Below are 16174 nucleotides of genomic sequence, written 5' to 3' on the forward strand. Positions count from 1 at the left end.
AGAGATTACAAGCATATAGTAAACATTATATATGTAGTTCTCTCCTTGTCAAAAGTCCACTTAGGCTTATTCAATTACTTTAGAATTTCAGTTGACAAGCTAAACTATCTTCTTTATTATTGTCACACTAGTATGCTGTGTGTGATTCACTTACAGTTGTGGCGCAAGTTACCATAATTGTTTGGTCTTCTTTCTTTTGAAGATCTGTTCCTTTTGTCAAATTGCACTCAGGATGATTCAATTACTTTAAAACCACACTTTGATGGAATAAAATTAATTTAATTATCTTCTTTTCTATTGTTGTCTGTCTGCTGCTTCCCGATCGTCTCACACTATTTATATCTTTATCACTTAATCATCTGTCTGCCTTCTATATTCTCAACGTCAATGTATTGCACATAACATTCAATAGTCTCAACATCAATGAATTATAATCAAAACCTCCTACAATCGTCTGCTTTTAACTCATATCATAACAAAACTAAACAACAATAAACAGATCAATCAATAACATCTAAGCTAACCAGTCTTTTATATGATGACAACCTGGTTGTTTAATAATCTTAATCTTGCTTCACCATTTAGGTTAAATAAACTACCTATTGTCATATGTTATTTCTTAATATTAAAACTAATTTAATAATCTTTTAGGTACTACATTTTAATTTTTTTTTTAAAGAATGATTAAAAAATACAATGAAACCAAATTTTCTGTCACAAAAACTTACATCTTGGTCATCCCCATCAACACCATCTTCATCTTTCTTGCTCTTTGACTTTTTCATATTTGGAGGAGGGGTGAAACTTAGCATCTGGATACAGTCTTCCAAAAAGTACTCTTAAAAGTTAAAATAAAAAGACACATCAAAACAAATCTCTAAACAAGGTTATTGTTGTTTTTTTTATTCATGGAAAGCATTATAAATTGAAGGGTTTCATAGAAATGAAAGTGTAAATATGCATGAAAAGACATGTATGTTAAAATCAGTTTCAAATGGTTAATGTGATTCTACAAAACTGATTTGCTGAAGTGGTGAAACAAAAATCTAGCCTATAACGTATCTTTATTGATTTCATTATTTCTTTCTATTTGTAATATTTTTACAGCAGCTTCACTTAAATGAAAAAGTTCATTTCATTGTAACAGAATGTCTAAAAGAAAAACTTGCTAATGACAACCCAACCAAAATTTCTATTTATTAAAACTCAAAAAACTTTTAACAGCCTCTATATTGAACCCTTAATTATCAAGTTCTTACCATATGAAAATGTTGATGTACAGTTTCAAACCATAAGAAATAATTGCAGTAACAGTGCACAGTTTCCATTAAACATGTAGATGTGAAACTTATTTATTAGTAGTGACAACATATTTAATGTTCGATAAGTTCAACATACATGTCATTAAATTACTTCAATAAACCTTCACACATCCTACTAGTGTTAGAATACTAAGGAGTTACTAATAAATTTAATATAATCAGTACATTGTTCCAGCAAGACTGAGACTTTGTGTTGAATCAAGCTGAACTGATGAGCTCTTGTAGTAAAAGAAGGGCTTTATCATGTAACAATTTAATGTCACAAGTGGGGTACGTCAGGTTTCAATGTTACGAACTTTGCTTTTTTTTTTATTTACGTCAATTATATAGATGAAGGAATGGACAACAAATTATTTAAATTAGCTAATGATATTAAAGCTGAGAAAGATGCTGCTGCTTTACAAAATGATTTGTATTATTGGGTGAGCTGGTAGAATAAATGACAAATGGCTATTACTTATAATAAATGCAAGGTAATGTATGTTGGATATCAGAAATTGAACTTTCAACATAATTTTGATGGAAATAACTTTTATACTGTTATGAAAGAATGGGATCTTGGTTTTTAGGTTGATCAGTCTATTATACCATCCAAGGAATATGCTGTTGCAAGTGGCAGGGCAAATAGGATTTTAGCTTTCATACAGAAATAATAGATACAAGTCTAATGAGGTTATAATGTTATTGTATAGGTCACTAGTTAGGCCACATTTGGAGTACCATGTTCAGTTTTGGACTCCTTATCTTAGGAAGGATATTGAATTGTTAGAAAGGGTTCAGAGGAGGGCTACTAGGATGGTGCCTCAGAAAGAGGTTATCATACATGGATAGAATAGGATCTCTGAAATTGTTTTCTCTTGAAGGAAGAAGAATTAGAGGGGATCTGACTGATGTGTTTAACCCTTTCACAATGGGTGCCCCTTTAAATTCTTTTCTGCACAAGTCATTGTGTTACATTCAAAATATAATTAATCACATTTATTATCAATGAATGTGAATGAAACTAACATTATAATGTATGTTATGATTCGAAGATTTACGTTACCTAAGCTTTAAATCTTTTATTTCAAAAGAAACCTTTAAAAAACTATTGTCACGTGACGAACGAGCTATGAAAATTCTCTACTTTAGCACTCTGTATCTTCAATAATACAATGGCAGCTGTGTAGATATACGTCTAGAGTCTGGACTATAAGATGCTAACATAACCTTTTGACTCATACATTTCAAAGTTCACTAAATGAATGCATTTGAAATAAGTCATAAATGTTTTCAACCTCTGACAGGTGCCACGCCCACCTTCAACAATTTGTTTAAGCCTTTATAGCCTATATATACATGTTACATACACATGTATAGTCATTAGAAAGAGCTCTAACATTGGTTATTTTGAAATTGGTAAAAACAGTTGTAACTTGCTGTAGTACTGTTGGCTTCTTGATCAACTATAACATTAATGGTTGTTTCTTACATATATATGTTATAGTTAGAGGTACAGTTTAAATTGTATTTAGGTCTTACTATTATATTTTAGTTAATTATGTATTAGCTGTTTTAAAATGCATAATTTAAATTTTTTAAATATACATCATACTTTGCATCAGTTCTCAAGGCTTCTCATAATACTCAGTGCATGAGAATTTTGCCAAAGGGTTGCACATTTCTGCCAGTGACTCTGTAATATGCCACGAGGGCACTGTTGACTAATGTCAAGATCAATACTAAGTGGTAAAGGACAAGAAAGGATAATAAAACATCAAAAATTAACTATATATGAAAAGGAAAATACCTGAAATTACAAATTTAACAAAAGGAAAATCTTTAGATATTCTACAAATAATCAAAAGGCATGTAATTTTTTTATTTCCTAATTTTAATTATTTCATTGCACTGTATGTTGATGGTAACAGCTAGAGTTAATATGGTGGAGAAAATGAAAAATAAAATATAAACATTTACCTTACAAAACTTAGGATATTATTTTAGAAGGTCCTAGAGATTATGCAAATAAAATATGAAACTATAAGATGAAGAAAAATATTTTTACACTTAAAATGAAAAATCACTTGCACTCGATTTGTTAAGAGTTTGAGTGCAAGTAACTAAAATAGATAAATAACATATTTTTAGTAAAAACACTTAATTAAAATAATGTCATTCTTTATGTACAAGATATTTATGATCCTTAACAAAATCTTATAAGTTTTTGAGAGAATACGTTACGAAATCTCAGATTACCATATGTATTGTTGCACAAGTGAAATTCGTGACATTTTCTGCAAATTACACAAGCCTGAGGCAAAAGGGTTAAGATTGTTATGCATGATTCTTTTCTTACTTTTGGTGAGAATGGTAAGACTAGGAGACATAAATACAATTTTTGGCAATGCAGGAGTTATCTTCAGCTGAGACAGCTTTGCTTTTCTAACAGGGTGGTTGGCCTTTGGATGTGAAAGATGTAAGTAATTTAAGGGAGCTTAAAGGAAGGCTAGATAAGTATGTGAATAAATTTAACAGCTGGTTCTGGGTGTTTTATTTTAATTTTAGAGTTTAGTATAGTAAATAGGACAGTCTAGATAAGCTAACATGACTCTTGTTGTCCTTAAATTATATGTATATATATGACAAAGTGGAGCCAAAATGCAACAATAAATTTATCTAGTTGGAAACTTCTATTCAGCCACTTATAACGTGAACGATTGAAGTTATCCTTGGTAATACAATGATGTCTGGAAAAGGTTCATCCTTTCCAAGCTTAGGCATTTTCAATGATAAAGACTCATAGCACGATATTTGACGGGAGTTAAGCTATAAACACTTGTTAGTATATAAACTATAATGGCTTCATGTTGTAACTCAGCTGGTTTTATGATCTCTATATTGAGATTAAAGCTTAGTTTTATTATATACTTTTTAACCCTTTCTTGATGGGCTCTATATAAAATACATGAGTTTATATACACATTTGCACATGTTAAGTATTTATACTACTATATTAATATAATTTGATACATGTAAACAAATGAATACAAATTTAAAGTAGACAAATGATGTACTGTGTTTAGGAAGTGGTCTATGAGAAAAACAACAAGGTTAGTTTAAAAAATGCAAGACTTACTATACACTTGAAATTACTTCAGCTGTTATTATAATAACTTTCAAAATTTTTAGTGCATACTGGAGGGATTTACACATTTTGATAATCAAGTTACAAAAACGACTTTTACATTCCAGATAAATATAAGAGAACTTTTATTTTAACTTATGTTTTGCCTTTATGGCTTCTTCAGGGCTAGTACATAAAACTGTTTCAATATTTTAATATCAAATACTGCTAATAAGTTAAGACTTTCCAAAGAGATGATATCACTATTAATTTATATAACCAACATAACTGTTGACAAGGTACATCAGATAAATTTAAAGTTTATAGCTATCACTATTTGTTTCCATGTTCTCACTGCTTTTCCTTTGCAGTAGTTTATTTAAATACTCAGTTATGTTAACTTGAAATAACTTACCTGTTACAGGATGAGAACGACCAAGTACCTCAATGATTGGACAGTTTTGAAAGTAGTCTTGGAAAAGAGAAGTGTCAATCGTGGCAGACATAAGTATAATACGCATCTGTGGGAAGGCTCGTACCATGTCTCTAATAACCACCATGATGAAGTCAGTCTGAAAATAAAAAATTTATTATGTTCCTACACATTTCTGTATGAGCTCAATAATGGCAGTAATTGTAAATTACAAATTAATAAGACTTGTTTACAGATTGTTTTTTTTGCTTCAGAACTTTGCACAAAGCTATAAAGCCTATCTACACATAATTTTCTCTTATTTTGAACTGATAAGGCTACAGAGAAAGAAGCTGGTCAGCACTAAACCATCAACTCTTGTTTTAATTATTGTTGGGATCTCACCATCAAATATAATACTTAGTTGCTTATGTTTAGTTAAGCACAAAGCTACACAATGGGCTGTGTTCTGCTCACCACACATATTGAAACCCAGTTTCTAGCTTAAATACACCTACATACCCACAGTGCAAAGCATTTTTTTTAAATAATGAGTCACAAACTATTAACTGTTCAATTTTCATTTCAAGCAAGCTCAGCCTATAAATACTAACAGAAGCAATACTTAAAATATCACGAAAGTAAGTGAAATTTTAAAGCTGATATCAAGACAAACTTTTTATTGGGAAGCAAAAAATTTTATTTAAATATTTCCTACAAATTAAAAAAATGAAGATTTAAATTCAAATGGATAACTTTCCTAATAAATCACACAAATACTACTTTGCTGATAATTATTTATTTGAATCTATAATCTCCCCCCCCAAAAAAACTGCTTAGATTGTTTTTAATGAATAAAAAATGGTTCAGATCAACAAATAAAAGTTATTAGACTAAGAAACTGAAAATGTGATGCCCTATTTGTAAAAAGCTTACTTTTTGTTTTCACATAAATTTTGTAAAAATAAGTTAAAAAAATCACTGAAAGTATTTGTGAAAATACTGAAATTTTTTAAAGGTAAAGGCTCAAAGTCCCACAATGCTCCACTCCACACAAGAAATATTATACATAAAAGTCCCAGTCTTTCAAAATGACACCAAATACAAGACAACCTCAAAATAAAATAATGGTTTTCTTAATCCACCGAATATAGCCAGAAAAATATTAACGAAATATAACAGATTATGTAAGAAATGATGATACGAAGTTTAACAGTATTTTTTAAAGGAAATCTTGTGACTAAGTAATTTTATGACCAAATTATGTTCTCCAATCTTAAGTATTTTTCTTCAATTAAGTGGTATGTTTCATGAGTATGTAAGCAGTCCTTCCATCAAATGAGTAGTATTTCACTTCATTCTTTCATGGTGTGACAGAACATGATACCAATATAATTTCAATACATAGTTCTCATGGGACCAAATCTGGCTGATCCTTTAAGCCCCTTTGCCACCGGGCTTGATTGTAAGGTTCAGTTATCTGTAGCTACAAGTAGCTTCAGATCATCCTCTATGATCAGGATGTTACAAAGGTATTATCATAAAACTCTTACACAAAGTTCCATGGTGGTAAATGTAAGTTAAATTAAGTTGTCTGCTACGAAATGTGTGTGTAGCTAGTACGATAGGTAATATAAAAAAACACTATATTTTCAAAATAATCTAGATACAACACAAAATTGGAAACAAAAGGACAAACTGTATGTTGCCCCCCTTTATTTCACTTAAGTGACAACTACATTACTGGGCAAAGAACATACTTGTCCCTGACTTGAGAGATCACAAGTTATGGACACTGCAATCCTGTGATGATGAAATGTCAACACAAGTGACAATGCAACATTTTGCTTCTCCACGTCGTTAACATGTATTGAAATTAGTCTTTATTCAGGTTTACTCTGAATTCAAAATTGTGTCAGAAACCAGATAAAAATAACAGTCTTCTGACCCTGTTACTGGTCTGTCTGAGGTAAAAGCACAGGAGTATTTGTTATTGTCAGACCCTACTGTGCCACACTGAAAGGAACATGTTTAAGAATACTAGCACATAGCTTCTGTCATTATGAACTTTGGGATGTAAGTCTTGGATTACACATGTTCAATATGTAGGTGTTTGAGCCTAAAATTCATCTTGCAATCTCAAACTGCTATACATGAATACACCATTTTAAGAGAAAATTTTCAACTTATTAAAATTAATAGTTTTCAAATAGCAGCATAACAGCCATTCACACAATTAGACAGTCACAGTTTCATTTTGAAATTGTACCAAAATAGAACACAAGATATGACTTGATAAAAAACAGCAGAAATAATATTCAATAATGTATCAGTTACCACTACAAATGGCAACAATACTTACATTAACATCTCTTTCATGTATTTCATCAATAATCACATGCGAAATACCTCTCAAACCTGCTTCTAATTTTCTTAAGAGGACACCTGAGTAAGAACAAGCCAGTATTAAAAACGTTTTCAATACAATTAAAGAGATTTTAAAATACACTTGAAAAACATCCATCTCTCTTCAAGGATTCAATCTTGTCAGTCTTCATTCAAAGATTTCCCAATGTCACAAAGGATTTTTTAACTCTCTCAACACTGGCTTGGTCAATATGACCAACTACGTGACCTCTTTGCACTCGATTAAAGTCATTACAGATCTAATACTTCTAACTTTCAATATAGTTTGTATATCTTCACAAAATTTAGCAGTCTTTCAGTTAATATAAAATCATATTTTTTAGTGAAATGTTTTTAGTAAATTAAAGATTTATCCATGAGTATATTGAGTATTTGTTTTGAATAGTCCGTGTGCAAAGTAATTTTCATGTTGAAATTATAACTATGTTTCTTCATCTCAAATTTCCTTTGTGTAATCCTTAAAACCTCCTAAATGCATTTCAAACGTTTTTTTCCAGTAAATCTTTATAGTTTTTTGTTATTTTCTCTAATCTATCTCAAAATGGAATTGGTCAGTTCGACTGACCTCGAAATCACCATAAAAAAATAAATCTGAATAATCCTTCTTTTCTTTCTAGAATGACTTCAAATTGTAACATGAAACTACATTTCTTTATCCTAAGTAGCTCTAAGTTCATAACAATATACATCTGTTTATAATTAAATTTTATTGTTTCATTGCCCCTTAAACTGTGTCTGTGGCATTAAAAGTTGTAAATCAATCAGGGAACGCACAGCTTACATTACGCTAGCAAATTACATTACCCAAGAGCTGCTCACATGTATGCCTCTTGAAACATTTTTATCACATTATTACTATCTATTTTACCTAATCTACCCTTAAATAATCTAAAGAGACCCTTAATTTAGTTAGTTTTATAATAATAAATAAAGAATAAACATGAAAAAAAAGAAATAAAGTGCTCACCCGGGTTGTCTTCTTTTTTTTTGCTGTCAGTGACACTTAACCCAATTTTTTTTTTATACTAATGGTAGTAATGCATTAATAATTTTATTTAATTAAATAATGCACCAAATAACATAGAATAATAACATGCAATGAGCAGACATCTTCCCATAACTATCACAGTTTTTCTGGCTTTCTAGCTCTGCAACAAAAACTGTAAAAAATTCATCCAATCTAGTCATTATCTTTCCCATGGGAACAAAGATTGTACCAACTGTGAAATTGACAATTCTCTGTTCAGAAAACAATGTAATTTAATACATCATTTGATAGATGAAAAACTTGGCTTTCAATTGGTTATAGATAATACAGAATTAAACTTAAGAGACAACTACTAACAAATTCTGAGAGAAAGGATGTGAGAGGTGGGTGTGGCAAGAGGGGTCTTATTTTCTATTCGATGGCTCTGTAACTACACAAAATTGAAAGCTATAAAAATTATGGTTTGTCTGAGCAATTAACGATTCTATAATGAGTAATTACTTCGTACTTGTTGGAGAGGTGGTGAATAAAATAGAAGAGAGAGAGGATGCCTAGAGAAAATATGTCACATTTTTCACACTAGCAGAAATTCAGGATTTTGTTTTAATATTGCCCTATAAAATTAAAAACTTAAAACTTGTATACTATTAAAATTGGTATAACATAAACAAAAAGTAGTTTAATAAAATTTTGAATGAAAGCCACTAAAATTTCATGACATGTGAAGTAAATGATGCCCAGACAGAGGAGGTTAATTTCTTAATTTAAAAGCAAATATTAAAAATAACTCCTAAATATCTATTTGTGTGTGTCACATACTATGTTGAATGCAGCACTGGTTCAAATTAGATGTTTATCATGTCCAAATACAAAGTCTATAGTTTCTTACAAATTAAGAACCTCATATCTTTTCTATTTGAGATATCGCTACATTTAGTGAATCAAACATAGTGAACCCACCCACCTCTTTCCATTTTTGGATATGCTTATGTATACCTACTTCTGTCTATGACACATGAATAACCAATCGAAAGCTTAGAATGTCCCCCATGTGTTTCTCTGTTACTCTGTGAAGTATTTATGCTGGAAACCGTTTCTTTTCATAGTAGATTCCAAGTAGTAAGGTGAGACATTAATGAGCTTGAAAAATCATTTTTTTAGACCCACATACGGCTAAGTTACTATGTCTGATAAATTATAGTAGAATTCTGTGGTACTTATATGGTAATTTATTATTTTTTATTTCAAAATGAAGAAGGGAACCTAAAAAAATTATTTTGTTTTACATTCTCCACATGCAAAAATTGAAAAGGCTTAGCAACCTACAGTAAGCAGCAAACAAATACAAAGTTTGTAACTAGAAGAAATTGTTTTCTATGCTTTCTTTATTTACTGTTCTATGTTTTAAGAAAAATACACTTATAAGAACTTACTTGTAAATAGTAATAATGTATATACATATATAATGTATTAAAACCAAAACGTGACTGTATTTAAGAAAATACTGGTCTACTAGAACACAGCCGAGACTTTGTAAAGGCCAGTTTTATATTATTGGATACAGTAACATGAGTGCACATGTGCTATGTCACTCAGCTTCCATAATGTTAATCAGACACTGCTGAAAGGTCAATAGAATGAAATAATAAATTTTTATATATGCTATTTTTAAGCTATTTAGACAAAACATTTGTGGTTTTGTGCTATAATTTGTAGCATTTCTAGAATGAAAAAAGTGTAATTTATATCTATTTCCTATTTTTTGTATGGTGGTTACATAGTTGGTCGATTTGACAAAACCCAGACAGAGATACAATAGTGAAAATAACAGATATGATATAAAGTTGTATTTTTTTTTATAAAAAATGTTTGATAATTATCTGGAGGATATTAGGTTACAGAGAATTAGCATGTGAAATATGAAAATTCTGTGATGCATAAAAGTATTTTTAATATTAAAATCAAAATTACTTTCCAACATAACTTTTGAAAAAATAAACGACAAATAATTAATTAAAAATCTGATAATTTGTATACAAATGTTTTGCAAAATGTCTTGAAGATATATGTATGTTTTAAAAAGTTACAGTATAACTTCTTTATGGTTACTTTCAGGAATATCCATATTAGAAGGCTTAATTAAATATCAGTTAATACTTAGGTACCAATTTGATTTGATTTTCTACACCAACAAACATTTATTTTTTAATGCTTTTAAAGTATTTAAATTTATAAATAATCTTTAAAAAACACTTCAACACCACATGTTTAAGTCTCTACTTTTTCTATGCTATTTCATAAAGACTTAATCATAAGTATATTGGATTTTCAATTGTGCATGTACTATCAACATACCTACAGTACAAAACAAAATTGAGCCATATGGTCGAGGAAGAGCCGATTCAAAACGAACGCTATACCCGCAGCTGTATCCTATGGTTTCTACTCGTTCTTCTGCTAGTCTTTCAGAAACAGATACTGCACTGATACGTCGAGGCTAAACCAATGTACAAATTTACAAAAAATTACAGTCAAATTATATGTCAAAAAATTTTTTAATGCTTCCAAATTAAACACAATCTGAAAATTAAAGAATTTTGGTAAAACAAAATTGTTTGATACATTATTATTCAGAGAATACTGTATCACAAAAAAATTAAAGTGACTGTGACTTATCCTAATTTATTTGACAAAAAGAATCTGAAGTATCATTATCTTAAATATTTTAATGATGTATCCTTATATAGTTTTCAATTGAAATAACAATTCTTTCTATTCTTGTTTGGCAATGATAGCCATTCTCAAGTTTGTTCGTCTTTGTCAAAGGATTTAATTGTTGGCATTTACTAATTTCTGAAAAATCAACTCAAGATTTTTTAAGTTACTCGGGGAAGTGCCCCCTGTTAATTTTAACAGTGTTCCAGCTGAATAAAAAAGTACAACCAACCATTAATTTAAATTTCTGTACTCATTGACAAGTATATAAACTACCATAAGAATACAGAAATCAGTTATCTGATTTTGAAGAACCTGGAAATCAAAACTTTCTTTCCTTGGTGAAGCTACTGATGCTAGTCAACTTAATAAATGTCAGAAACAAATGTTTATTCTTAACCTATTTGATTATGATAAATAAAAATGGCAAGGAGCCAAGTATCAATGATAATTTATTTAAAAAAAATCTAAAATATGTAGTTCAGCAGGTAGTACCTATCCATTATACTAGGTGCAAAATTAGAAATTGATAAGTTAACTTAGATGAGTTAACTTATGTGGACATTGTTTAAATCAGTAGGAAACACTTACGATACCCTACTTTTCTTTCTAGGCATAAGAAAAATAAAACACTGATTTCTATTTTGGAATAAATTGTTGGAAGCTTTACCTGAGTCACAACAATACAACATTCTGCAGCGTGACCCGCACTTGTGTAGCTCTCCAAGATGTACTGAGGAACCTACAAAATATGATCAATTAATGCACTGAGAGTTGCTACTTTTCAAAATGGTTAAGTTCCATGTATTTCAAATACAACTTGCACATTCTTAAATTTTGAGTTAATCAATAACAATTCAGTACAATATTTGTCTTAGAATTCTTATCAATGAAAAAATTTCCGAAATATATCAAATCATACGTAATTCATTTCAAGAATGAACAAAATACTTTTATGTTAATAACAAGATGAATATACACGTAATTGAAAATATAAAAAAAATAATGATTCATACTAATTCTTTCCAGTCTTAGCATTTCAGGTAGTACTTGTAGAAAATTTGTGAAATCAAATTTTGCAAAATTGTGATAATTCCCCACAAATTTCCTCCAAAATAAAATTATTACTGAAATGATAAGATTTCAAATTTTTTTATATACATCTTATTAACACTTATTTTGGATGAAGTAATCAAAAAAAGTAATCAAAACTGATAGTCCTAATTGGCAGTTATTGGTCTCCCATTGGAAATATTCAGATGGTGGAAATAATTAAATTTCCCATCTGTAAAAATACAAATTGTCAGTTGATGAAAAAAAGGTGGAAATGCTTATTTTTATCTGAAGTAGTCCGAAAACAGTGAATATTTGAACTTGGTGACAAGAATTGTAAAATTATCTACATGTTTTTTTTGCAACTTTCTTGTTTCTGAAGATGAAAACATCCTAACATCTGAAACTTGAGATTTTGTTTTTTAATCTTTCCTTATGACTTTAAAATTTCTTAAAACACCTCAAATTGTCTCAACACTTATTAAGACTGCTTGTTGTCATTTAGTTAAAGCATTCTGATGTGTTTATTTATTCTACATAAGTAATTTTCTTGGCAGATAATGTTATGTATAACTTTAGTATTTTAACTCAAGGTCATCAACCAATGTTAGGATCATATTTCACCTTGGGTCAAATGTAAGATATGTCTTGTTGAATAGATTACTTAAATATTTCAAAAGCAGACATATATAAGTTCTACATATAAAATAGAAATAAATACTATATATCTATATATGTTTTAATACTTTAGACAGTTTGTATTGCACTATTTATTTCAACAATATGGCTTAGCATACATCATCATTTGATCCACTATGATATATGTATCAAAACTAGCTATCAATTAAACTGTTACATAACACATGCAGCATAGTAAACAGCTGTTATATAGTGGTTTTGATTGTTTTATACATGATAAATTGATAAAAAATAAAATTTATATTTCAAAAGGTATGATGAATATTATACCATGTGTTGAAAAGGTTTGTTTCAGATTTGGTGATGTTTATTCATAAAAATATAATAGGTATAATATTAAAAACTTAGCTGGAAATGGTTAAAATAACATGTTCTGTAGAGGGATGAGAACTTTGTATCAAAATGATCTTGAAGTCTCACCATGAATATAGTCTATGTCACCATGTTCAATCATGCTCTATCATAGTTTCCATTGCAAAAGACCCCATTTTAAAACTGTCACGTCCAAAGCATACCATTTATCCTTGCTAGCTTATCATAATTCATCTAGTATACAAGAAAAATGGTTTCTTAACTCTTTTCAGCATGTGCTCGATCCCTGGGACTGACCTTGTAACCATTTTGTCTTGTTATAGTTTTCATGCTATAACTTTTAAATTAGTAACCAAATGTTAAGGAAATTTGGCAGATTATCAGTAAACATTACAATGACTTCATACACAAAATATAAATTTTTTATTAAGTCTTAAGGTATGTAAAGCAATGTTTCTCCCATGTCTTTTTTTTTTCTTTTTGAATGTTGCCTATCTATCATGCAAAGTAATTTTTCATTTTAATATTAAAAATACTTTTATGCATCAGAAAAATGTTCAAATTCACATGCAAAATCTTTATAATGTCCAGATAATTATCAAATGTTTCTTAGAAAAAAAACTTTGTATTTTATCCATTATTTTCAGTAATTAATCTCTGTACGGGTTCAGCAGATATGACCGATCCCACAACCACCATAAAAAATTAGGAAATAAATAATAATTATGCCTCTTTCACTCTAGAATGAACACAAATTATAAATGGTTAGAATAAATAGCTTAAATCTCATAACATTATACATTTATATATATTTATTATATTAACCTTTCAGCCGTGCCAGGCTAACAAAACAGAAGTTACAATGATGCAGCTCACGTGCACTCACGTTACCGTATCAAATAACATAAAACTGACCTTTGGTCTGTACAAAGTAACTTGTCTTGGCTGTGTTTTAGTCGGCTAGTATTTTGTAAAATACAGTCACATCTCAATTATTATACATTATATATGTATATAGATTATTGCTATTCTAAAATAAGTTCTTAAAGTTATCTTTCCTAAAACACAGAACAGTAAATAAAGAAGTAAAGCAAACAATTATCTCTTCTAGTTAAGACCTTTGTACTCGGTTGCTGCCTCACGTAGGTTGGTAAGCCTTCTAAAATTTTGCATTTGGAAGATATGAAACAAAATATATTTTTTTTGTGGTGGTGGGGGGTATATATACAGTTGAATAACTAAAAAATCATAAATTACTACATTAATACCACAGAATTCCACTATAATTTATCATGCTTAGTAACTGAGCAGTATTTTAGTCAATAAAAAATATGAAATTTCAAGCAGTCTAAAGACACAACCTACCTCCTTGAAAAATTGGTTCAAAAGAAAGCAATGGCATCCAAGCCCATTAAAATGGCTGAGAAAGCCACTAGGGGACATTGTGAGCTTCTGATTGGTTATTCATGTCATATATAGACGTGTATATAAGTGAGCATTTCCAAAAATGGAAAGTGGTGGGTGGGGTACCACTGTGTTTGTATTATTACATGAGCAATATCTTAGCAGATAGAAAAGACATTCTTATTTTATATTCTAGCTTGTCAATATTGGTAATTTGAGCTTCTAATTCATATGAACCTATAGACTTAGTATTTTGACTTCACACACATCTAATTTGAACCAGTGCTGCATTCAACATAACACGTGACACACAAAAATTGATGTTTATCTGTGTTTTTTTAATATTTACTTTTAATATAAGAAATTAAGTAGTGTATAGTACTAAAACTTGAACTATAATCTACAGTTTGATACCAAACTTATTGCCATAAATTCATTAGATAGTAGTTTAATAAAATTTTGAATGTGAGTTAACAAACGAGATGACATGGCCTTTAACCCTTGACTCATCTCAAAAGGGTTAACATCTGTTTCAACAGTCCAATCACATAAAAATCCATAAGCACTGCATCTGCCAACTTGACCAGTGTGTCTTTGTATGGAATACCATTAATACCCATTTAAGATGATGCACTTCGCTAAACATGGCTGGTGTACTATTTGTTGCACTTCTATTTCTGGATGGTCTTGCTTCCCCAAATTGATCCATATTCTTTTGTTTATCATTGCTATTAAGTACAAGAGTTTCCCCATCTTGGAAATTCTAAATCTCCAATCTGAACACATCTTCATGATCTGTGTGTATGAATATTTTGTACTGGAAAAGGCTATTACATACCCTTCCCAAAAAGAGATTAGTTTTTAATTCCACACACTACCTATGAAATCCAAACAATAAGAAAATGTAGTTCTAAATCATTCTATTCCACCACAACATTACTGACTGAGGTTGTCACATGATTTGCTGACATGCATATTCATTGTTCTAATATAACATCCTTAACTCCATATTACAGCTAAAATTTTTAAAAATGAGCAATTTTAATGATGAGAATTAGTTTTAAATTTGAAAACATTTTATCTAATTCCTATCTGCTATATTAGCAGAACTATTCAAGCATTTTTGTGAGAAACATGCTTTTAACAACAAATCAACTATTTTTTAACACTTTCACAAATGCTTTTTGAACAAGATGTTACACAATAGTGTTCAATTTATTTAAAAGAATTCTATGAAATGAAACCTTCAATGACATTATTACCTGAGTAGTTTTACCACAACCAGTTGCACCTCTCACAATAATAACAGGATTTTCTTCAATAGCAGCTAAAATCTCCTCACGACACGAAAATACAGGAAGCTTCTGTCTTTCTCTTATCATCTAACATCGAAACCAAAATACAACAATTAAAACAACAAAATTTCGGCTAGCTTCGATTTTACTTTTTGTTTATTTCAGTTATATTGTAAAAAAAGAATAGCTTTAAAAGTAAGATTATTTAAACTAAATCCCAAATTCTAATAGGCCATTACGTCTTCTTAGAAAATAAACTCCATCTTTTGGATTGTTTTTACTCTAGGTTAGTGAAAGTTCAAGTTCTTTTTAGCTTTTGACGGGACACAACATATTCCATATGACACTTCAGTCATATGGAATCAAATAACTACAAACATTTGTTATGGATGTCCAAATTTAATAGCAGAGCATTATATCACTCTTACGTTTTGTCTTCAG

At 29.7% G+C, this 16174-nt stretch overlaps 1 protein-coding gene across 5 annotated transcripts in view; it reads right to left on the reverse strand.

The window, feature by feature from the left end:
• Positions 1–16174, reverse strand: part of LOC106459971 (ATP-dependent RNA helicase A-like) — a 79089-nt gene that overhangs the window by 31419 nt on the left and 31496 nt on the right. For all 5 annotated transcript variants that reach the window (XM_013919645.2, XM_022386546.1, XM_022386545.1 and 2 more), the window contains 6 exons: positions 15701–15820; positions 11641–11712; positions 10611–10752; positions 7203–7285; positions 4844–5000; positions 729–838 (listed from right to left, as the gene is read on the reverse strand). In XM_013919645.2, coding sequence (XP_013775099.1) covers positions 729–838; positions 4844–5000; positions 7203–7285; positions 10611–10752; positions 11641–11712; positions 15701–15820 — 684 coding nt within the window. The remainder of the gene's footprint in view (positions 1–728; positions 839–4843; positions 5001–7202; positions 7286–10610; positions 10753–11640; positions 11713–15700; positions 15821–16174) is intronic.

The sequence above is a fragment of the Limulus polyphemus genome, unplaced genomic scaffold, assembly GCF_000517525.1.
Source record: "Limulus polyphemus unplaced genomic scaffold, Limulus_polyphemus-2.1.2 Scaffold688, whole genome shotgun sequence".
NCBI lineage: Eukaryota > Metazoa > Arthropoda > Merostomata > Xiphosura > Limulidae > Limulus > Limulus polyphemus.